The sequence below is a fragment of the Cuculus canorus genome, chromosome 10, assembly GCF_017976375.1.
Source record: "Cuculus canorus isolate bCucCan1 chromosome 10, bCucCan1.pri, whole genome shotgun sequence".
Taxonomy (NCBI): Eukaryota; Metazoa; Chordata; class Aves; order Cuculiformes; family Cuculidae; genus Cuculus; species Cuculus canorus.
In genome coordinates, this window is record NC_071410.1 from 8340278 (window position 1) to 8363655 (window position 23378).

The 23378-nt window shown below is 46.3% G+C and overlaps 1 protein-coding gene across 1 annotated transcript in view; it reads left to right on the forward strand.

Annotated features, from left to right (window-relative positions):
• Window positions 1–3292: 3292 nt before the first annotated feature.
• The window catches only part of HS6ST2 (heparan sulfate 6-O-sulfotransferase 2), a 128465-nt gene continuing 108379 nt past the window's right edge, over window positions 3293–23378 (forward strand). Inside the window, exon 1 of the mRNA XM_054075978.1 lies at window positions 3293–3920. Coding sequence (XP_053931953.1) covers window positions 3409–3920 — 512 coding nt within the window. The 5' untranslated portion in view covers window positions 3293–3408. The remainder of the gene's footprint in view (window positions 3921–23378) is intronic.

A 23378-nucleotide genomic window follows, 5' to 3' on the forward strand; every position in this document is an offset into this window, starting at 1 on the left:
GACCATCACTCATCAGTGAAAGGCTGATCATTGTTTGTTTAGCCCATTCCAAAATAATGGCTCTGCTGGGAACACCAACCCAGTACGCATCATATCTTTTATAGTATATATTAATTCAGTGTAGACATTAGGCTATCATTATTCCCTCCTTTTAATTCCCATGTATTAGCATTCAGGATCAGTTTTAATCCAGCACATGTCTTTGTTATTTTATAATGTAAAATAAATAAAGCTGGAGGCAAATGTACCTTTTTATATAAACGGCTCTGAGAGAGTGATGGATATAAAGCACAGAAACATCTTTATGATTTTAAGGCTTGAATTTCAGAACACAGCATTTTCATTAAATGGTGCAATCCATTCATTTTGGAGAGACAGATATAAACAGAAGCAAATTAACTCAGTAGTTCTCATGCCTAGAATCTTTGTGATAAAATTGCCTATTCTTGTGAGCGTAAATGTTTCCAAAATATTAGAGACAATCGGGAAAAAAATAGGAGAGATAGCAGAGGTTGCTCAAGGATGAAAACCATAAAGACATCCCCTCCAAACACCACATGTACCTGGTGAAATTACTTAAAGTGAATTGCAGTAGCACTGTGAGAGGAGGAGAAAGGAGGCAGGCAATTTTTTTTTTTTTTCTTTTTATGATGGATAAAGGTTTGGGAGAGTGCTTTCAAATTATTTTCTTTGCTCTCTGCTGTGCATATTAGAAAATTCAGCTCCTGGCTGATTGGCCAGGCAGAGAAATGTAGGCATCACAAGCAACAGGAGAGCAAAAGCTGAGGTGCTGCAGAGGACTGCTCCCTCCTCCTGCTCGGGAGAGGAAGGAGAAGCTCGGGCATTTGCAGCTCTACCTGGAATCATAGATTGGAGTGAGGGGAAGACTGTTGCAAGATGCAGCATCTCTGTGCAACACCTGCAGCCGAGCCCCACGGTTAAACATTGAAGGATATCAGTTCAACTGGGAGCAGTCAAACCCCACGTCCTGCCTTGGCTGCTTCTCCTTGGAAGGATAGAAGGACACTGGGGACGAGGTGAAAACCTTCTTTAGTCAGAAGCCTCGTCCGATGTTTGATTTTTTTAAGTCACTTGCAAGGCTGCAGTTTTCCCAGACATCATTTGTCACAACATCTGTTGCACTTATGAGGGAAAGAAAAAAACCCAGGCTGGTTTGCTGTGCTCCCTGGCTGTGCCGGGGGGGTTGCACGCAGCGGGCAGGCGGCTCTGCGGAACAGCAGGGTGAACAGCAGCTCTGCAGCCACACTCAAAGCACACCTGGACAAGCCCTGGTGTGATGCCATCCACCAGGCCTCACTAACAAGACACCAGGAGCCAGAGGGCTGAACATAATTTGCATATAAATATAGAAAGGGCTTTAATCAGAGATACACCCAGAGTCCTTGTTATTATTGTTTTATTTACAGAACACACTCGGCATGCAGAGGGGTTTCAAAATATGCTGACAGAGATACTACACGTATTTGATACCTGAATTAACTTAAGTCACTTGGGGCGTCAAGGGAAACAGTCAACACGCTCATCCCTCCCTGCCAACCCCTGGGTGTTCGTGGCATGGGGAGAAAGGGCAGCTCGGCACACAGCGGGGCCACAGCGGGGCCAGCAATGGAGGGGTGCGTGATGGACAGGCTGCATGGTGGCACTGCAGGCATGCTGCTGCCTTTAAATCTGTTGTTCCCTGCTGGAACAGCAGCCTCTGCGCTGGGCAACCTGCTGGGAATGGTTGCAGGGGCCATACGTGGCCTTCGAGCAGCCCGGTGCCCGGCCATGCTCACAGCATGGTGTGTCCAGCACCTGGTCATGGCTACATCAAAAAGAAGGATGGCCAGCAGGTTGAGGGAGGAGATTCTGCCCCTCCGCTCCGCTCTTTTGAGACCCTGCCTGGAGTATTGTGTTGAGTTCTGGGATCCCCAACATAAGAATGATATGAAACTGTTGGACTGGGTCCAAAGGAAGCTACAGTGTGGTAAGAGGAATGGAGAACCTTTGCTATGAGGAGAAGAGAAAAGAGAAGAGAAGAGAAGAGAAGAGAAGAGAAGAGAAGAGAAGAGAAGAGAAGAGAAGAGAAGAGAAGAGAAGAGAAGAGAAGAGAAGAGAAGGCTCTAGGGAGAGGTATTTAAAAGAGGGGTAGATTAGGTGCTCAGGGACATGATTTAGTGACAGTGCTGGTTGGACTCAGTGATCCAAGAGATCATTTCCAACCTGGTGATTCTATGATTCTATGACCTTAGAGCAGCTTCCAGTACTGAAGGGGCTAGAGGAAAGCTGGGAAGGGGCTCTTTACAAGGGTGTGGAGTGATAGGACGAGGGGGTATGGCTTTAAGTTGAAAGATTTAGATTAGGCATTAGGAAGAATTGCTTCCCGATGAGGATGGTGAGGCACTGGTATAGAATATCCAGGGAAGCTGGGCTGCATCAAAAGAAGCGTGGCCAGCTGGGCAAGGGAGGTGATTCTGTCCTTCTATTCCTCTCTTGTGAGACCTCATCTGGAGTCTTGTGCCCAGTTCTGGAATCCTCAGCTTAAGAAGGATATGGAGCTGTTAGAATGGGTCCAGAGGAGGCTACAGAGATGATCAGAGGGCTGGAGCACCTTCTCTACGAGGACAGGCTGAGAGAGTTGGGGTTGTTCAGCCTGGAGAAGAGAAGGCTCAGAGGAGATCTTATAGTGACCTTCCAGCACCTGAAGGGGCTACAGGAAAGCTGGAGAGGGATTGTTTACAAAGGCTTGTAGTGATAGGCCTAGGGACAATGGGTATAAACTGGAGAGGGGCAGATTTAGACTGGACATTAGGAAGAATTTCTCCACCATGATAGTGGTGAGACACAGGCCCAGGTTGCCCAGGGAGGCAGTGGCTGCCCCATCCCTGGAGGTGTTCCAGGCCAGGTTGCCCGGGCCTCGGGCAGCCTGATCCAGTGGGATGTCCCTGCCCATGGCAGGGGAGTTGGAACCGGATGATCTCTCAGGTCCCTTCCAACCCAAACTATTCTATGATTCTGTGCTTCTCAGCCGTGGCCGCCCCTCCCTGCAGGTGTCCAGGGCCGGGCTGGACGGGGCTGGGGGGGTGTCCCTGCCCACGGCACGGATGGCTCCAGACCGGCTGCCAGGTCCCCCCACACCCAGACCGTTCTGCGGGGCTCTGACTCCACCCCGCGCCGTTCCCCCTCCGCGCGACTCGGCCACGTGCGGCGCGCGCCGGGGGCGGTGCCGGCGGCGGGGGCGGTGCCGGGGCGGGCACGGGGGCGGGGGGGTGGGGGGGCGCGGGGGCTGCCGGGAAGGGCCGGCGGGGGCGATGGCGGCGGCGCGCGGCCGGGGCGAACCCCCGCGGCGGCGGTGAGCGGCGGCGGCGGCGGTGGTGGTGGCGGCGATGCGCGGCGCTCCCGGCGACGATGGAGGACCGGTCCCACAAGGTGCTGCTGGCGCTGGTGATGCTCTTCCTCTTCGCCGTGATCGTGCTGCAGTACGTGTGCCCGGGCACCGAGTGCCAGCTGCTGCGGCTCCGAGCGCTCAGCCCCGCCGCCGCCGCAGACCCGTACCGGGCGGAGGACGAGACGCCGGCGCGATTCGTTCCCCGCTTCAATTTCTCCGCGGGAGACTTGCTGCGGAGAGTGGACTTCAACATCAAAGGGGACGACCTGATTGTTTTCTTGCACATCCAGAAGACGGGGGGCACCACCTTCGGGAGGCACCTGGTGCGCAACATCCAGCTGGAGCAGCCCTGCGAGTGCCGCGCCGGGCAGAAGAAGTGCACCTGCCACCGGCCCGGCAAACGGGAGACCTGGCTCTTCTCCCGCTTCTCCACCGGCTGGAGCTGCGGGCTGCACGCCGACTGGACCGAGCTCACCAACTGCGTCCCCTCCGTGGTGGACAGCAAGAAGGAGGTGCGGCTCCGGCCATCCAGGTGAGGACCCAGCCCGTTCCTGGGGAGCTTTTCCGGGGCATCCGGACCCCGGGGAGTTTTCCCGGTGCCCCTCCTGGAGGGCGATGCGCTCCCCGGGCTGCTGCAGGGCTGTGAGCTCGGTACCGAGCCCCATCCCCGGCACGGAGCGGGCTGCAAACCGGGATGCAGCGAGGGCTCGGGGATGCAAACCGGCTGCCGTGGTGGGTGCGAGCGTGCATCGAGCTCTGCGGAGCAAAACAAAACCCGCCCCCCGCCCCCCCCCGGCTCTGCTGCGGCTTCGGGGCTTTGAAGGCTGTCGCGATTGTAAGCGCTGGTGGGGAAAACTCGGGAGTTGCAGAGCAGCAGCGAGCATCGTGCAGGAGGACAGGAGACCAGGCCTGGCAGCCCCTCGTTGTGGCCTCTTTGCGGCTCGCACAGAAGCGAGGGTCCTCCAGCTGTGCCCCTGCACCCCCCGCGCTGCACCGAGCTGCGCCACTGCTGTGTCAGGACTGTTCCAGCGGCCCTGCATCCTCTTCCATCCCAAGTTTGGCTTATGCGGATGGCAGCCTTGCAAAGTAAAGGTTGCTCCTGCGGCTGAATTATCTGCAGATATTTGCCTTATCCTTTAGCCCTGACCTCGTTCATTTTGTGCTTGCATTTTGAATTTTAGTGGCGCTACTCTCTCATCCCTGCACCTTCCTTTGAAGTTGCTCACCTTGCCGACCGTAGCCTTAAAAGGTGCCACTGCTTCTCCAAAGCCCAGCTGGCTGCTTCTCCTGAGCAGCGAGATCCTCTTCCTCTGCTCCTGGAGCTGTTTGGTTCCCTTCAGCTGTAACACACAGGGTATCCTGTCCGTGGCCGCACACGCAGCTCTACGGTGTAGCACAACAGCTCAGGGGTTCAGTGTCTTTTCACATTGCTTTGCTGGGAAATTAAAAACTAGGGTATCGCTGCTATTGCACTATTAGACTGATGGCATGTCCCCGTACAATGAGAGTACTGTTAGATATCATACTATCTGAAGTCAAGTCTAAGCACAGATTCACTTGAAATAGAAAGCAATTTCTTTCTAGAATTCCTTTTATATAGTGTGACACTACACTGCCATCTAGTAGAAAAATGGTTAGCGTCATTATCTTCCTGCACCCAAGAAGCAGTTCTTTATGAGACTTGGCTATTGTGATTCGTGCTCTTTTGTTTTCCTTACTGCTTTGAAATTTAATTATCTCATTTTTGTGACATCCCATTTGCAAATATCAGGAACCAATTCCTTCCCTTCCAGGTCTATCAGCTTCCTGGTTTCAGGCCACTGAGTCTTGCAGGCTATGTAGTTTATTTTACCTGTCCTATAAATATGTTGTTTGTCAGCAGAAATGGAAATTGCATAATGCACGCTCTCTTTTGCTGAACAGCTTCCAGTGATCTTCTTTCCTTTCCCCCTGAGATGGGCCTGGTCTGCAGAGTTGTAGATGTGGGCAGGGATTTGCTTTCCTTCCACGGAGGTCCATCTGTTTTTGGACTTAGTTGTGCCCTCTGGGAAGATAGGAGACTCCCTGTCCTGAACCCACCACCACAGGCAGAAGGGAGTGCCAGGCTTGAAGAGATGAGTTTTTGTGTGTAGCTTTTGGCTTTGTGGTTTTGGGTATTTCTATTGAATTACCAAATATGCTTTTCTGAATCAAAACAGAAGTGTCGCGTGTACCTGCCCAGAAGTTCAGAGCAATGGTTTCTTATCCAGCAAACGATGTATATCATCATAGCAGACTTCTGAGAGGTTACTGAGACCCGTGACATGGGATTGAAGCCAGGAGAGAGGGAGGAAAACGAAGCTGTGATGATTTTCTTAGGTAGAGGTCTACCCTCTCAAAGGCTTTGAAATTATGTTGTATTTCTAATAACATAATCGCACAGCTTGCTTAATAGCTACAGTTATTCTCCTAAATAATAACAAGTAATTATTTGGACTGTAACTTCTAAATCTTTAAAAATACAGGAAGAGAAGGAGTTCTGAAAGTAACAATAGTCCCTTCAAGTCTTCCTACCCATTGTAGCACCTTGTCTTTAAGTTTATTTTGTGTTCTCGATTCAAACACATTCAGCTGACCACTAGTTAATTAGCACCTATTCCTAGTGCCAGTAAGAGAGGTAATCTAGGCACTCTCTGGACAGGTGATAGGTGCTTTCAGAGCAGCAGGGGCGGGATGAGAGTGTCTCCAAAGAGGGAGCCTTGCTGGCTCTGAGTGGGGCCAGCCCAGCAGTAGCTGCACTGGGGTTTTGGGGGAACCCAGCATGTGCTGGGTTACTGGTGGCAGGGGGGGAAGGAACAGCATAGCCCTCATGTGCAAATCCTGAGAGAGGCAGGAGTGGCTTGGAGGAGTGCAAGGCCTGCGTGGGGAGCATGATCGGGGCAGGGAGTGGGATTTGGTCAGAAGAAAAGGATGATTTCCTCAAGTGGAACTTGGCTTGACAAGGATGGGAATTCCTGCGTTTACAATCAAGGGGATTATAAAGTGACATCTGCTGTAGTGAAGGTTTGAACTTCTTGGCAGCTGCATAACGCAGTCTGTAGTTACTATCTTTGGGCTGTGTAGGCTTGACTGGCAATAGCTAAAGGTGTGGTCATTGTTCCAGCAAACTTCTTAGCTTTCACCCGTGTGATTCCTTTGCACAGAGGTTTGCCTTGCAGGGCATGGAGAGTGTACTTTTGTGACTGCTGGTTAGCTGGGCTGTTCTGTAAGGGCCTTTTTTTTTGTTTAAAAGTTGAGCCTTTGTTAATCTGGAGGATACCTTGTCCTGGACCTTGTACAGGTACAGAGCATCACTATGATGTGATATGATCTGATGGGATCGGCCTGGAGGGTGTGCCCATGAAGAACCCTGTTGCTTACAACATTCGTCCTCCAGCTTCTGCTCTTAATCCCATCACTAGTCTGTTTCTCTCTTCTTTGGAAATTGCAGGGTTGGAGGGCAGATTCTGGCACTTGGAGCAGAAGAAATACTCAGGATGGATGTGATAATTTAACACAATGGTGCTTTCCTGTCTGTGAGCTTAGAGGTTCCCAAAACTTTATTTTTATTGGTGGCCTGTGCTCCTTAAGCAGTTAAACAGATCTCCCTTCCTCCTTTGTTCCTTCCTTCCTTCCCCTAGAGGAACATGAATCTCTTGGTTTGGGGAGAGGGATTTCTTTTTTTCCCCCTCTGGGTCCCATCAGGGTGCATGCTTTGTGTGCCCTCGTTCCTTCTTGTCTCCTGTTTCACCAGTGCTGCTCACCACTGCAGCATCCAAAAATCTTGAGAGAGGGAAGGGGAAGGCGCAGGCACAGCCGATGCTTTGAGTGCTCCAGTTTTGCTGCTTGGGAAGTTGGTGAAATGGGCTGATTGTGGCGGCAGAAAGGAGAGGGTTGTCTCAAACACTTGGCATCCGTGGTGAGAAAGGAGAAATGTGCCTTTTCCTGGTCATGAGTGACTGACTTGGGTCACTTGATTGATTGTGGAAGGCTCAAAGATTTTGGCATGCTGAACTGAGGCAGCATCCAAAATAACTGTGTGTGAGAGCATCACAGAGCTGAGATTTCGTTTGCTCTGGCTAATTATTATGGGAAGTATCTACTGAACTTGTCTATAGCAATAAATCCAATGGCACCGTTGCAGGAAACAAAAGGCCTTGGGGTTAGACTGGAAAATGTAATGAGATGTGGGAGCAAATACAGATACCTACATTCTTAAGTGGTGTTATGGCTTTGTACCCTCATCGGGTGAGAGACATGGCTGTGGGTAAAGGTCAGGCTGTATTCGGCATCCCTCCCAGCTAGAGTTAAAGGAAAGAAAGGTTCTCTTGTTGAGAGGAGAATGAGTTTGCCGAACTACCTCTGGAGCCAAAAAGTCTGAGATAGGAAGAAATTTTGCACGGCTCATACAAGGCTGTTGAAGCAGGACCAGAAACGGTACCTACTGGCTTTTGGGAGACCATGTATCGTGGTGTGGGACAGAAACCCCTGGCAATGCACAGGCATTCTTGTCTTGTCCCTACTTATTAGTTAAACTCTTCCAAGTCAAGTAGTATGAAAATTCAAGGAAAAGATGCATTAAAACATTTCCTAGTGAACTGGAAGTGTTTCCTGTGTGTAGCTCTGTTGGCTGAATAAATTAATCTTCATGTTCTTGGAAACGTGGTGGGATCTGCGAGTCTTACCCACTGCTGCAGTGTGCCCAACTCCTCACAAGGACCACTTGGAAGAAGGCAGTTTTGCTTTAGCAAGGGTTGCCATCAGTTCTGGTGTGAGCTTGGATCCTCCTGGAGCCGGCTGGGCTCTGCACATGGATTTTCCCAGTGTGCTGCTTCTGTGTGGAGGGGGAAAAAATCATGTAAGGCTGCCAAGGAGAGAAAAATCACTTGTTGGGGGGAGGTCTTGCTTCATAGGGAGGGGTCTGCTATTGAAACAGCAGAGGTGTACATAGCTGTGGAGGGTGTGAGCTCCATCGTTTCACCTGTACTAGTGGAATTTGGGGAATAGTTAAGCCCTGTTAAATTTGCGGTAAACCTCTTGTAGGCAAGAGAGATGCCGTGGAGTCCCACAGCACCTCTAGGCTTGGGGTTGATAATAAAGGCTTTGGCAGGAGGTGGATGGCTTAACACCTCTGGATGCTGATGGGGTACATGCTGTTTCCAAAGATGGGGTCCCCCAGTGCAGCACCTTTGGGTGTGAAGCCTGGCCAGGGGGGGCTGCTCGGGAAGAGCAGGGGACCAGCGTGGTTCAGCTGGAGGCTGGGAGTGAGCCGATGGGGTGACCTGCTGTAAATTGGGTCCTGGCCAGAGCACGGGGATGGTGCCTGCCTGTCCTTGAAATGCACATCGGTGAAACTCCCTGGGAAAAACTCTGCAACAATTACAAAACCAAAAAAAAAAAAAAAAATTGAAATAAATAACGGAGCGTTTGCAGAGATGCTGCCAGGCCTGAGCGACTCCGTGCTGCTTCATTTATCAGCATGATTTCCTAATGACCCTGCTCGTTTCAGTGCGGCGGCTGCTGCGGCTGCAGGAGGAGATACGCAGTGAATATTGCCTCCCCACCTGTGAGTGGGAGCCTGCAGCAGCTGCATTTCCCCACCTGGCACCTGGTAGGACCAATACTAGGTCTGGGTTTGGGGTCTTGGAAGCAGTGGGCCAGGCTGCAGAGCAAAAAAGGGATTCGGAGAGGAAGAACAGGATATTATTTTCATAAGCGCAAGTGATTACCTCACCTAATCCCATTACGGGGCCTGACCTTGAAGATCTTGGTTGTAAACTTCAGTTCATGGGGTTTTTTTAAAGTTTGGAATGTAGGACTTGTAAAGCACTCTAAATAGATATTACTGGTTTTGCAGATAAAGTGTTGGACTTCTTAAAGGACATCTTAAAGGGATTAAAAAATAATTTTCCATATTAGGTCTCTTTGGTTCTCCTCTAAATCTTTTAAATAACTAAAAGTCAGTTTGCACTTTTATTAAAGTATATCATTCCCACTGCCTTTTATTTTAAATTTGGAGACCTTTTTTGTAGATAGAGAGATGATATTAATTGTTGCAAAAATAAATCCCAGTGATTGTGGCAGAGCAAGAAATGAAGCACTGGTGTTGTTCCTTGCACTGTTCATTCCTTTTGTAATCTGAATTGTTCCTTCCTAAAGAATGGAGTGGGAATACAAACACAGTGGCATTGTGCTGTTGTGCTAAGACAGGATTACTTTTTCTTGAAAAGGTGCCTTTCTGCTGTTTAAAAGAAAAAAAAAAGAAAATGAAATTATAAATGCATGCTTTGACTCTTAAAATAGACACAGATTGTGCCTTGTGATGCCTCTTCATAACTTTATAACCTTTAATAAAGGTTATCAAAGATGCTTGGAAGTCAGGCATCACCAGTAAGTTATTTTTATTAAAAAGACAGATTTTTAAGTTTAACAAGTTGAGCATTGGTTCTGAGGCGTATTAACTGAGATTAATTTATCTCTCATTTATTTAATCTGAATTGTCAGGAATCATGTTCTCCACTGATGTAAATGTCGGCAAAAAGGACTTATTAGTAGATTTGATTGCTTTTTAAATTTAGCTAGCAGAGATGCACTGGCATGCCTAAGAGAATTGGTCTGTTTCTTGTGAACAGTTCAGTGCCTAATGAATCACTTCAATGTACTTTTCTGAAGGAAAGCAGAGCAATTTAAATGTGCAATGCATTGATTTACCTCAAATGGATTAGACCTCTGTGTGCAATCCTTTGCATTAATTTACTTTATCCACAACTGTAATAATAAAGGCAGCGTTTCTGTACAGCATCAACCCAAATTAGCTCACGTCACTGGCTAGAAAGTAAAATAATTAATATGTGGCTGAAAATGTGATGTGGGAATGGATCTTTCCAAGAGGGCACGGGTCTTGAAGTGCTGTGGGGAGCTGTGCCTGGGGCAGGACAGTGGGGCTGGAGCCCACTGTGAGCACCTCTTCAGCGTGAGAAGAGAACTGTCTCTGGAGTGCTGATGATTTCCTGACTTTGTCATAAGGAGTAAGTATGAATTTGGTGCAGCATTAAGTGATATTTTTTTCGTGTGTGTGTGGCTAGGTTTGTTTTTTAAAGTGACTGAGGGAACAGTACAAAAATCTGTAACTCCTGTAGATTTGAGCACATTTTATTGCTGTAATAACTTTGCAGTCCTCTCTTCCCCTCCCTGAAACCTCTATCTGCTCTGCAGTGTTTGGACCAGCTCTGTCCCTGCTTCGCCAGGACAAAAAAACTTGAGTAATTCCTGATTTAACCACTTAGCTGCAGAAAAGGCACCTGGGCTTTGTTCTGCTCTGCAGGGATTACCGTGTCCAAGCAGCCCTGACCACTTGCAGCCTTTTTTGGAGTTACCATTGTAGGCTTCTTACATATTTGTGAGGATTAATTCCCCCCCTCCTTCTCAGCTGGGTAATTCCCATCGCTGGGCAGCTGCCTGCCCGGATGTTATGGTTGGACTCGATGATCCGGTGGGTCCTTTCCAACCTGGTGATTCTATGATGTAAACCTGTGGGGAAGCAGAGCGATGGAACATCTCCAGCCACTGCCTTCCTCCCCTGAGAGCCTGGCTCCCTGCTCCCAGATTTGGGCTGGACGCTCATCCACCTGAGCAGCAGCTGTCGGGGTGTGCAGCACCTCGGATGGAAGCAAAGCCAATCAGGACAGGAATGTGGGACAGCATTTTGTTATGGGAGGATGATGGCAGTGTGGTGACCGGGGTGGGGAGACGGTGCTGCTCCTGCCATTCTCCTTCTCTTCTTCCTTGGCAGCTGGCACCAGAGAGTGAGCATGAATTATTGTTTGTGATTGATTTGCTGATGCTGGCAATTGTACAGTGTGTTCTGGGACTAATAGGGTAGCATCGAATTATTCAGGCGTTAGTGAAATGAATCACATTTGTGATGAGTAATAAGTAGCAGACTTTGGTATTTATGAATAATTAACAGAGTAAAGTTTTTCTTAAACAGACATGAAGAAATGATTTAATTTCTACTGTGAGCACTCTGTAAAAATTAATGAAAGATAATTGCGTTTGCTAATGTGAGACTAAGAAGCCAAAGCAATCTATTTTTTTTTTGTGTTTAAGTTCATATTGCTGATGTAAACAGTGAATGTATAATTCCTTCGATGTGTTTTCTTTGGGTGGGACCTGTTTAACATCCAGTGGGGTGGTTTTTGTTGAAATAAAAAGTCTATTTGTGAACTACTAACTCCCTGTTGCCATTTCCATCCACTCACATATCTCTGGGTGGGTGGCATATATATGCATATAACAAAATAGTGTTTTTGAATGAGTGGCAATTAGAACCAGCTTTTTTTCTTACTCCCAGAATCTAAACTTCTTCCTCAGCTGTTCATGGTTTTAAAGACAGAATCCATTTAAAATATTGCTTATTTACATCTTCAAGTGAAAACTCTGTTTATTTAGTGTTGGAAAAAAGCATTAGTCTTTAGAGACATAAAAGTCATAAGATCCATTAGGGTTGAGACTTAAATCATGTTACTTCTTGGTTCTCATCTGCTTTTCCAACTCTGAAGGAGCCAAACTTTTGATGTGATATAACTAAATTAGTGCAGCTATGAGGGAGATGATCTTGTGGTATTAAATGATTTTGCACATCCCCATAAAAGCGTGAAGAAAACTATGCCTTTCATGAGATCCTTGTAGCAAATGCTCCTAATTTCCCATAATCAAAAGGATGGTGACGTTTTGATCCTGTTGGAGATCCAAGTAGCTGGAAGATCAGTTCTTCCTTTATTCCATTTTGTTTTGGGTAATTTAAAACATTGCAAGGCTTCCAGCAGCAGGAATCTGCTAATTCTCACTGTTATTTGAACTGTGGGATCCTTCAGCACACGCACAGATCAAGTGAGCAAAGTGCTCTCTGCACCTGATTATTTTCTCCAAGCTTCCTTGTATTCTGCGTAAAGCAACTATTTTAACCCCCCTGTTAAGAAAAGCAATATTTAGCCTGGGCAAAGTTGGAGAAGCTGCTTTTGAGAGCTGCTTTTTCAGGGTGGTTGAAGGGAGAACGTTTCCTTTTGCCTATGGGAAAGCTAATCCCTGGAGCAATCCCAAGCCATTCTGGGACTGCTTGTTTTTTGTTTTTATGTGTGTTTTTGTTTGTTTAGTTTTTTTCTTGCCAGTTCAGAGAAGGTTACTAGGAATGTTTTTGTCCTGCTTGAGCAAAGCCTACTAACTCCCTCCCTTCCTTTGGTAGCAGTGAACTCATCTTAACAGAGGGAATGCTACAGGACTCATCCTTCTGTGGTACTCGCTGCGGTGGAGGACCTTAATGGGGCTGGATGTGGGTGGAGGCATCTGTCTGTATGATGCTCCCAGAACAGCAGCAGGCTTTGTTCCCCCTGGAACTGATGTTGCTGACTGGAGGTGGGGAGGAAGATGGCTACGTGGCTTCTGCCTTTCACAGAGCTGTTTATTTTACTGGGGGGGTGTTGGATCTAATCAGTACAGTGGTAGCAAGGAGAAGTAAGACAAAGAGCTCAGGGAAATGTCAGACACAACAGGATGTGTCTGCCTGATGATAGCTCAGTGAATTGCAAAAAACATTAATGGCATAAATTAGGCTTTAACTCCATCAGTTCTGGCGCGCTGCAAGTCAGTCGCTGTTCAGAGAGAAAGGTTTTGTGTTAGCATGGTCTCCTCATTAGATTTTCTCTTTTCTTAGCTGTACGTTGTTCAATGGTAGCGTTTGTTTGTTTTCGGGTTTCTTTTTTTGTGGATTGCCAATAACTTTAGGCTAATATAACATGGAGTAGAGTTTTGACTTTCAAATAAAGTTCATTTAAAGGTCAGTTTTCAGTCTCCTGGTGATGGGATGCTGATGGGGTCTGCCTTCTTGGCTCTGGTCTACATGGGAGAAAAGTGGTGGCTAGACATATGAGTAGGATTTGAGAAGCCAGACCTTTACACCTGGAGTGAGTCCTGTCCTCATCACCCTGCCCTCTTCTTATCACCTCTGCCTTCTCTATGTAAATCAGTTCTTTGCATCATGATGTCATTTGGTGTCTGTGTAGCATGAAGGATGTTGGGTTTCCTGGCCTGACTGCATGTAGTAGCTCTGCTGCCTGTGCATGACTATTCTTAGGTAAAGGCACTGAAAATAATTGTTTAATTTGAATGCAGGAAAGCTGTAAGTTTTAAATATAAATCCAATGTACTGTACTGACAGGTGACTCCAGCCTGCTGCGTGCACTGCTGTGCTGGTGTCCTCTGGGGACTGTGATGTTGGTTCCCTTCCTGGGAAGGGCAGAGGAAAGCTTCCTGACCACATAGCTGCTGGCCTGTGGTCACACTGCTCGGAGCTTTCACACCAGAGCTCTTGCACTGTCTAGTTTTCACTCCCTTTCATGTGAAAAAGTAGTCTCTGACTTTACTCTTTGGAAGGAACAGCTTGGGAAGGTCAGAAGTTTGGTACATTTGCCTTAAAGTGTCGCCTAAATATGCCCTAAAGGTGTAGACAGTGAGCCTGGTGCTCTGGCTCATAGAAAAATGTAGTGAGAAAAGCCAGGACCTCCCCTCCTAAACAGGTGACATTGGGCATCCGGTACCATGTGTCCCCACCAAAATCAGTAGGAATGAAATGATCTGCTTTAAACTTTTGCTTTGCCTGCTCACAGCGGGTGACTGGTACAGCATCCTCTACTCAGAGTGGAGAGCCGCATAATAGAGACCGAGGGGAGACCGTAGTTGGTTTGTTACATCTCTTGAACACTGGTAGTTTGCAAAACTATCCTTTATAGCCATTTATCCTGCTTGTGGAACAGGACAAATAGTCCCCAGGTGAGCCAATCTTCTTGATTATAACCGATGCATTTTGCAAAGTAGTTATAAGTGCTTTTTTTCATCCCGGTTGTGGAGAGGCAGAGAGAACAAATGAAAAGAGTTGTTGCACCTGCAGCTGCTTCTCCTGAGAAGCTGCTGGCTCACTTTCCATGCTGCTGGCTACATTTTGGATATAGGCAGCGTTCTGGTTTGGAATATAAGCACTCCCAGAATTTTTATGGATAAAGGCAGCTACCGTGTTGAGTTAGATTTATGGGGTAGTGCTGAGGTTCAGCTGATAATACCTGGTCGAGTTTGGAGATTGCAGCTTGCTAGCAGTCATGTCGAGGAGCTGAAGGAGAGAGCAATGCCTAGGAATGAATTTTGGCTAGGGAATGGTTCTGCAAGCTGTTTTTTTGCAGCAAATTCAACATGCTACCACATGCAAGAAGAAACCGCAATTTTTCTAGAAATACGGTCAACAGAACGTGTTGCATGAGAAATGAATGAGCACACTGCTCGATGTTTGGGTTACTGAGGGCTTATGTTGCTTGCAAGGACGAAAGTGTGAATAACTATCCCTGTCTGAGAGTGTAGCTGAGTGCATTGGACCTGAGCTTTGGTACAATACAGCTTTTGGAAAAATCCGCCCTGAATCTTTTAAAATTTATTTATTGGGACATTTAACTGGAGGCACATAACTGAGAGCAGGGCTGGTTTTTCTGGAGAAGGAATTGGAAAGAGGTTGTGCGTTGCTAGGTTTAAGATGCACGCAAACCCTTATCTTGTTGAGTCTGAACTCTATTGTGTGAACAAAAGCACGTGCTTAAGCATATACTTAAAAGGGTTTAAAAGTATTGCTAAGAGCTGTGCAGAACAGGGGTCAGTCTAATGGTGTGAGCACCTCTTGTTGCCTTAGGGTGGTGAAGTTTCCTGCTCTGTGGAGTTGGGATTTCACACGTCTCTCATTTGGGAGGCCAGCTTTTCCTCCTGTAATTCTTCCTTTCCTACAAGTTGCAACTGGTCAGGGCTGCAGCTGTGAGTGGACCAAGAAGAGCGGAGGGTCTGGGGTCCAGAGACTTGCTGAGACAAGTGAAAACTGAGATTCCCTGTTACAGAAAGACCTAGAGAGCAGTTTGGGTAAGTGGATGCGTCCCTGTCGTGGTGTCCATCCTGTCTAGTGTACGTTGCGCTGGGCTTGGGGACCTGGAGAGCCAGAAGCAGCACCTCTTTTGCACTGTGTAGCAGCCTCTGCAGGAGGAGGCTGTTAGGGGTAGATGCCTTTCCTGGGCAGGTTTGGTTTGAGGGTGTTGGGAGAAAGGGGGGGATTTTAGACCTCTTTTCCAACAGCGTCTGGGAGAGCAGATCCAAAAGGCCAGCTTCATCTGACCTCAATCCAGACCTCCCGTCAGCCAATCCCTTTAATAAAATTGGTCAGTGTATCAGGCAGCACAGAGGAAAGAGACGCAGAATGAATTTCAGAATAGCTGAGCTCATGGTGAGATAAAAATTTCTCAGAGCCTGGATTATGGAAGGATCCGGTTATTTGTAAAATATATAAGCAGATTCTCTGCCTCAGCGGCTCAGCAGTTGTGCTAGAGGATTTGATCGCATCCTCAGCCTGTCTACAGCTCTCCCAGGTACAGCTGAGGTCTGGAAAATGATGACAACTTATGTGCTAAATGTTGCAAATTAACTGTGCCTGGGAAACTGCACATACAGGATTTTTAAAGGAATCTAAGGTTCTCTTATTTCTTGTCTAAGGGGTTGGTTTTGCTTTTCCTGTTGTCATGTTATTTTCCTGGAATTAGCAGGATGGTTTTACTTCTGCTTTTCCTCATCTGTCACCTGAAGTCATGAAGGTGATTGCTTCCTGCAATAAACCTGTACATTTGTGGAAGGATTATGGGTATGAAGTACAGTATTATGCTTTATTTTTTTCCCTGACAGTAAAAATATTTAGTGTCTTACATGATGTTCTAGCAAGATAAGTGAAATTCTGGTCTCTTTATTCCTGTGATTTAAAGATCTTTTTGAAGATATTTTGGATGTTTCAGTACGTGCTGGAATCCCAGTGCCTGTACCTGTTGCTTAAAATGTAGGGCAGGTTGGTTAAACCTGAGTTCTGACATCTTGTGATGATGGATACCAAAGCTGAAATCTGATCATTAAGAGAAACTAAAACAGCTGTTAAATAAGTTGCTCTTTTTTGGCAGCAGGTGTTACTGAACTCCTTTCTTGTGACTTTTTCCTCTGCGTATTCAGCTCACCTAGAACCTGTCTCCTTACTGAGGACAGCTTTGGGGTGGAAGCCTCATCTTCTCAAACAGAGGGCAGGTAGAAGTCGTTGGACACATGAGCATTTGTAGATGGCTTGCCTGCCTAGGGGGTCATCTCTTACAGCACAGCTAATAGTCCTCATTACAGCAGAGGGCTGAGGGAAAGGAGGCGTCTGGGATGTGATATAAAGGTAGCAGCTGCAGTTCTGTGCTCTTAAGAAGTCATGGCCTTTTTGTATTTATGAGAATTTGTATTGGGCTCTGTTACAGAACTTGGGAGACCCACTTTCTGGGTCTGGGTTATGGTGGTATTCATAGATGCTGAAGAGCGTGTTGTGTCTCAAGGGCATGACCAGTGTACGTGGTCCTAAAATCTACAGTGTGCTAGCTGGTGTGACTCAGTTTGGGAGCTTTGGAGAAGGAGGGAGCAAAACACAGGGGGTTTGGATGAACAACATCCCTTTATTTTACAAGTTGTTCTTTTAATTGCCTGAGCAGCTAAGATGAAACATCGCTTTTTGTTAAGAACAGAAGCAAAAGCCTTTACTAGGACTGGGATGTGCTGTGGCCACTTATTGTATTGCTTGGCTTTGATCCTTGGTTGTGGTGTAGGAGTGCACAGTACAACTCAGGAAGGTGTGGTGTTGGAGTGGTTTTAAGTCCCTGGTCTAGACTGACGCCTGTGTCTCTGGCCCAGGGTAAGCCGAGATCGCTCCAGGCTCCAAGTGCTGTCGAGCTCTTTGGGTCTCCTGCAGCAGCCTGGTGTGCCCAACCCAGCCAGCTCTCCTCTTACCCACCTGCTTTCTCTTCTCATGTGCTCCCCAGGCAGGGAGATTGGAGGAAATATTGCTGAGAGGAATGTTAAAAGGCTGTCTGTTCCCTTCCCTGTTTGAAGATTGGGATTATTGTACTGATTTTTATTTTCTACATGGGTTTTGTGTTAAATAAGAGCAGCCTGTTTGCAAGCTCCACTGCTTCTTGGGCTGGGAGCAGGATGAGTATCTGCCTAGCAGAGATTTTGTGGTAAAAATTATTGTTGCTGTACTTGAACGCTAACCTTGAGGGATTTGTTTCCCTTCTCTCTTTAAACAAGCCTTTTTTTTTTTTCCCCCCACTAATGGAAAATTTCAACTTGTCCTCCACTTAACCACAGTTCTGGCTTTTCCAGGAAAATGGAATGAATCAGTAACACTTCCCTCTTTTGCTTCTTGCATGCTTAGCTAATTGTATTATTTTTATTGTGGGTTTTGATTGCATAGAGGCTGCCTTTTCTCCCTACTGAACTAGCATTATTTTCTAGATGAGAGAACAGCCAGGACCTCTAAGGTGGTGCTTCTCCCTCTGAGGCTGTGTTACTCTCAGACCTTCAGAGTCTGTAAATCATGGATTTAGGAAGAGGATGATGCTGAACAAGGGCAGACAGGCACTTCTTGCTGTTCAGTGTTTTATTCTGGGCTGAAGGTTTTTGGTTCAAATGATGTACAGGGATAAGCATCCAGGAGCACATTCCAGTTTCCCATTTGAAACCCCAGAGCAGAGAAGAGGCAGCTTCCATTCACAGCTGCCAGGCAGCTTCTTAGTGTTGCTCGGCTCCCTTGCTACCACTCACTCCTTCTTGGAGCTCCTAACGCTGTCCTAAAGGTTTGTTCTTGATTGTTTCACCTTTCACATAGACTCGATGCTCTCTAGATTGGTGTTTTGGAGTGTCAGTTTAAAAATCAAATAGCAAATGACTGCACTGTAATGGATGTTATTGCAGTAGACATTATATTTTAGAAGTCACTGTGGTTAAGTGGAGTATTGCTGGAATCTTGTTTTTATCAAGACGTTTATGTTCCCCTTTAATTTTTGTGGATAGTAGTTTAGATGTTTTCCAGATTAGAGCGTAATGGAACTACTAGCTATAAATGTTCAGATGAATCCATTACACATGGTGATTTAGTGGTTAGTCATAATTACTTTGGAGCTACAGTGTCAAATTTAACACCAGCCTTCAAAACCATGTGTTGTGAAATCCGGTCATCCTTTCTATAGGATGCTCCTCCAGCTTTCCAGGGAAGAAAAAACAACTTGGAGGAGACAGGATGGTACTGGAGGAATGACTCTGTGTAAGAAGCAATTTTTCCCCCCTTAGAGTTTTAGCCATTTTCTTTCTATTTAATTAAAATCTAGAATATCAGTGGTGGCAGTGGGTTGGTGCGCTTGTTTCCCTTCTGTTTAGTACTTGAAAAGCCATGTTTTTCCTGAGATAACTACCTGGTTGTTGCAGTTAGCTGCCTGTTCCCATGTCTGACCCAACGAAAGTAGAGTGCAGTGTCTTCAGCTGCACCTTCTCTGACCTCCTGGGGTGGAAATCATTACTCTGAATTGAATGACCTGCATCTTGCTGGTTTTGTTTGCTGAGTGGAGGTTTTATGACCTGCAGGGCTGTGTGTTTCCTTGCTCTCAGCTTGTGAGTCGAAAGCGAGTTCATCTCAAGGTTGTTGTAGCGCTCTGTGTCGCAGGTTTTAAGCCCAGGGTGGTGGAGGCTGTCAAAATGAAATGCATAAAGCTGAGATTTAGAGGATGAGCAAGTAAATCCCATTAAATTTGTGTGTCTTAGAGTCTGAGAATAAAATTTGGATTGAGGGACAAGCTTGTGCAGTTGGGCATCCCAAAGCTCTTTAGTCATCATCTTTGTCTGGACATACTTCTTTCTGCAGTGGTTGGTAGAAGAGGTGCCCGCAGGACACCTAAAAGTGCTTCACTGTCAATATTTTAATAGCAATTACTTAATATCACATTTTAAAACAAATATTATTTGGGAATGTTAAGACTGGGTCTTGGTTTGGAGTTCCTTCTTGATACCTGTAGGAGACACTGAAATTCTAGGTTTGTGCAGACTTGAAAGGCTCAGTGCTTGATCGATAGCTGAATTTACTGGTGAAGCTTTGTGGAATGTCTGGGAATTTTTAGCTAATTCAGGTCCGACCCCCCCCCCCCCCCGCCCCCCTTCTTACTAGCTGTCCAGAAATTTGAACAGCTTAAAGCCTGTGTAACACACAGATTATCCAACCCTTTCATGCCCTTTGGTTTAGTATGTTACTTTCTTTTAATGAGCACAAAATAAGCTTTTAGAAGAGGTAACATTAGAGGACTCCAGATTTGTGTTGAAATAAGAGTTTTCTGGGAGCTGCAGCATAGCAGCGAGGTTGCAGAGGGTCTCAACTACCTGGGGAAAGAGTTTCTGCTTGCTGTTGTGCCTTTGGTAGCTTATCCTCGGCTTACTCCTGGAGGCAGCTGAAGGGCATCGAAAATGACCACTGTGACCTGGGGTGTGCCCACACTGCGTGTTCTCTGTGTCATGGGATGCTGCCAGGTTTGATCGTGGCTTGATCTTCAGTGCTGCTGAATAGCCAAAATTTGCACACTACCCATCGCGTCCGCCGTAAGCTTGGCAGGGATGGAGCTGTCATCGCCAGCTTCTCCCTATTAGAGACAGTGGTGGTGATCCCATTGATTAAATGAAGAGCCCCGTCCCCTGGAAGGGTGGCCTCTTTGGAAAAGAGGTAATTCATGCCCTGCACCAGCTCTGTTTTATATTGGTTGAAGAATGCCATTTGGTTAGCTTTTAATAATAAGAGCTGGGTTTTTGCAGTGTCAGCTGTTTTCCACCCTGTTAATGCTGGGCCCACAAAACTCATTAGAGTTGTATGATGGGATGAGAGGTTAAAAGCCAGTGTGATATCTACAGAGTGCTCCAGCCTTACAAAGAAATGTCATTGCATCCTGCTTAAACACTTGCAATTAGTAATTCCTGATTTGCCCTGGCTTTTCAGAGCAGTCTGCTGGGAGGACAAGCTTGTGAACAGTGCTCAGCTCCCCGGCTGGGGCTGTTAAACAAGTGTGCAATTTTTCACATTCTTCATTTTTAGAACTTAGTCTCCACAGCTTACTTTAGCTGTTATCATTAACAGTTTGTTGGGTTTCATTTTGGTGATGGGAGAGCGTTTTGTGATCTCTGAAGCATTCTATAGTGCAGCAGTGCACAAGGGTAGCAGGATGTAAACCAGAACTATATTATTGCTTTCTAAGAGTATTTTTAAAACTTATTTCTTTTAAACTAATTCCTCCTGGCAACTCAACTGAGCATATGTGTCGTTGCTAACATTTTCTTAGAATGAAATCTGGTACCTACAGTTTTTTACTGTTGCTTTTAAAGGACTAATTTCTTTTTTTTTTTTCCCTCCAGTAGACTGTGTTCATCCTGCTCTCATGACTTTTTTCCGGTTTAATTGCTTTAGTATTGTATTGCATTCTGCTTTCACTTTTTAATTGGCAATCAAATCATGTCCATGGTGGGAAAGAGAGAATTTCACTGTGAAATTGAAAGCAGAGATTTGGACCGCTGTGGTTTTGTTTAATGAGGAAAATACTTCGTACTTCTCTTTAAACTGTATCTACTACAACAACAAATGGTGTCTGCTTATGCGATGCCTATCAGATATATAACACACGCTTCAACTTTCTCTTTAAAGAATGATAAATTAGGGCCTTGATGGTAATTAATCAAGTCTTTGCCTTTGCTCTTCCGCTTCCTGAGTGGTTGGGTGACAAGGGTCTCGCCTTCCCTAGTGGTCAGCTTTGGGATCCCTTCTGTTCTCATGGGCTTTGTGATGCAAACTGGTCAACCTGGCACTAGCACTGCCACAAAGTGGGTATTATCAAGATCATTTCAAGGTTAGAAATGTCTTCTTCCCGGTGGGTTGAGATGCCCCTGCTGCCCTTAAATACCCAATGCATCAATGCTTAGGCGCAGCTTTTATGTGTTTTCTTTGCACTGATTGCGCTGGAAGCTGGCTCGGGGTAGAGCTACACCCGAAACCACGCAGCATCGCTGCTCATACTTTTGCCAGCCTCTTGCCTTGGGTCCTGTTTAAACCACACAGCCAATTTTGTTAGCCGATAAACACTTCAGCTCTGCTGAATTAGTGTATAAATAGCTTTTGATATTGGAGTTCAGCCTATATAAATGCTGTAATGTCTTGTCTGTGATGGTTCCTGCACTTAATATTTTAGGGTTCTTAGGGTATGGCACAGACTACTATTGATCGCTTCTTAGAGGTGCCTGTAGTTAGCATAAAACAGGAAAGTAGAACTTGTATTGTGGGCATTTATTTTTAAATATATCAGAGCATCCAAGGAGACTGGGAGGGTGCAGTTTGGGCCCCTGGTCATCGCAGCGCCTGGACCAGGGAGTTCAGAGCCGAGACCTCTAGCCCTGCCTTCAGCAAGCACCGCCGCCATGCCCTGGGAGCTCGCTGCGTGGGTAAAGAGGCGTGAAGGAACGGCAAAGCAAGTTGCACTTTTGCGTAATAACGACGAGTCTCATCCTGCCACCTGCCCAGGCACTGTTGCTTTGAGGTCACATTGATGCAAATGTGCTGTGCTGTATGCGAGGAGAGCCTGCATCTTCCCTGCCGTTTTACTCTTTTGAAATGCATGCCACACAGCCCTGGAATTCAACTTCATCAGAGGCAGGAATGCTTGTATGAAGATTGACTTATGTATTTATTTTAGCCAGGATTAATTTATAAACTCTACCGCTACCTGGAGAAGTTTGATTAGCGTTATAAATCCAATGCATGGTAGATACTGAAGGAGCTTGATCTTAAGAAAAACAAAAAAAGGTGGAAAATTTGAGATTCAAGTTTAAATTTCAGGGTTGCCTGTGGTTTTGGGGATCTGAAGTTGGCAAGGTTCTGTCCTCCGAGTAAAACAGCCTATTTGAGATTTGTTATTTTCTAGGTATCTGAAACAGGCTTGACAGAGCATCTGGACATGTCTTAATGGATTAGAGATGGTAACAATAGCAGTACTCTAAAACAAGGCATAAATTTAATTGCTAAACTACAAGATAGTTCATTCCCAAATACAGAAATAAAAATGGAAATCCCACCAAGCAGCTGTGGTTGTAGTTTTTCATCTCCATGATGCACAAAGTTTTCAGCAAACGTTAGACCCAGCTGACAAAACAATAGTCATGGGAATATACATCCCGCAGGCCAGATGTGCGTCTGAGCCTTGGGCAAGCTCCTCGTGGCCATCCTGCGAACGTTAGCAGAGCTGCTGCTTGCAGAGTTTACTTCTACAAAGTTCAGAGAGCTGGGATTTTCCTCTAAGGGTGGATGCACTGATTAGGGAGTAAAGGGAGATCTTTTCCTGAAGCGTAGTGCCCGGTATTGGTAACATTTATTATTGAAATTGGTTGTAGCAGCAAGCCTGTTTGAGGGCAAGGGATATTTTTATAGAATAAGAAGTTGTAGGTTTTTTTCTGTGTTACTCCTAGAGGAATATTGCTTGTTGCAGCTGCTGTTAGGATTTTTGGAGTCATTGGGGAAGGTACTGGCCTGATTTTTCTTTTTGTTTGTTTGCTTGCCTTCCCAGCTGTTCCCCACTACATGCTAAATGGGTCTCATAACCTAAATGGATGCAGCTCATGGATGAAAGAAGGCATCTAGAGGGAGAGAGGAAAAAGTGAGGAAATATTTCGTGATGCAGTTGAAGTGAATGATTTTGTGATTGGTGAGGTGGCAGGCGGCCATCTGCTCGCTCTCCTTTCCCGTTGACCTTAGCTTTGTTATTGGTGGCTTTCTCCTAAAGCCCATCATAGAGTCATCAGAGAAGTGTTTATGGAGAGGAAAAACCTTCACCACAGACTGATGTAGAGGAAGTTACTCCTTCATCTCAAACCTTACCTCTGTTGTACCAGGTTGCTAAAGCCACTCTTGTGTCATCTGTCCTTATCCCGGAGCAAACATTAATGGGCCCGGCATCTCTGTACTGCTGACGCAGGCAGAGGGTCCTTGAAAGCAGGCAGTGACAATGCAGCGTAGGCATTTTCC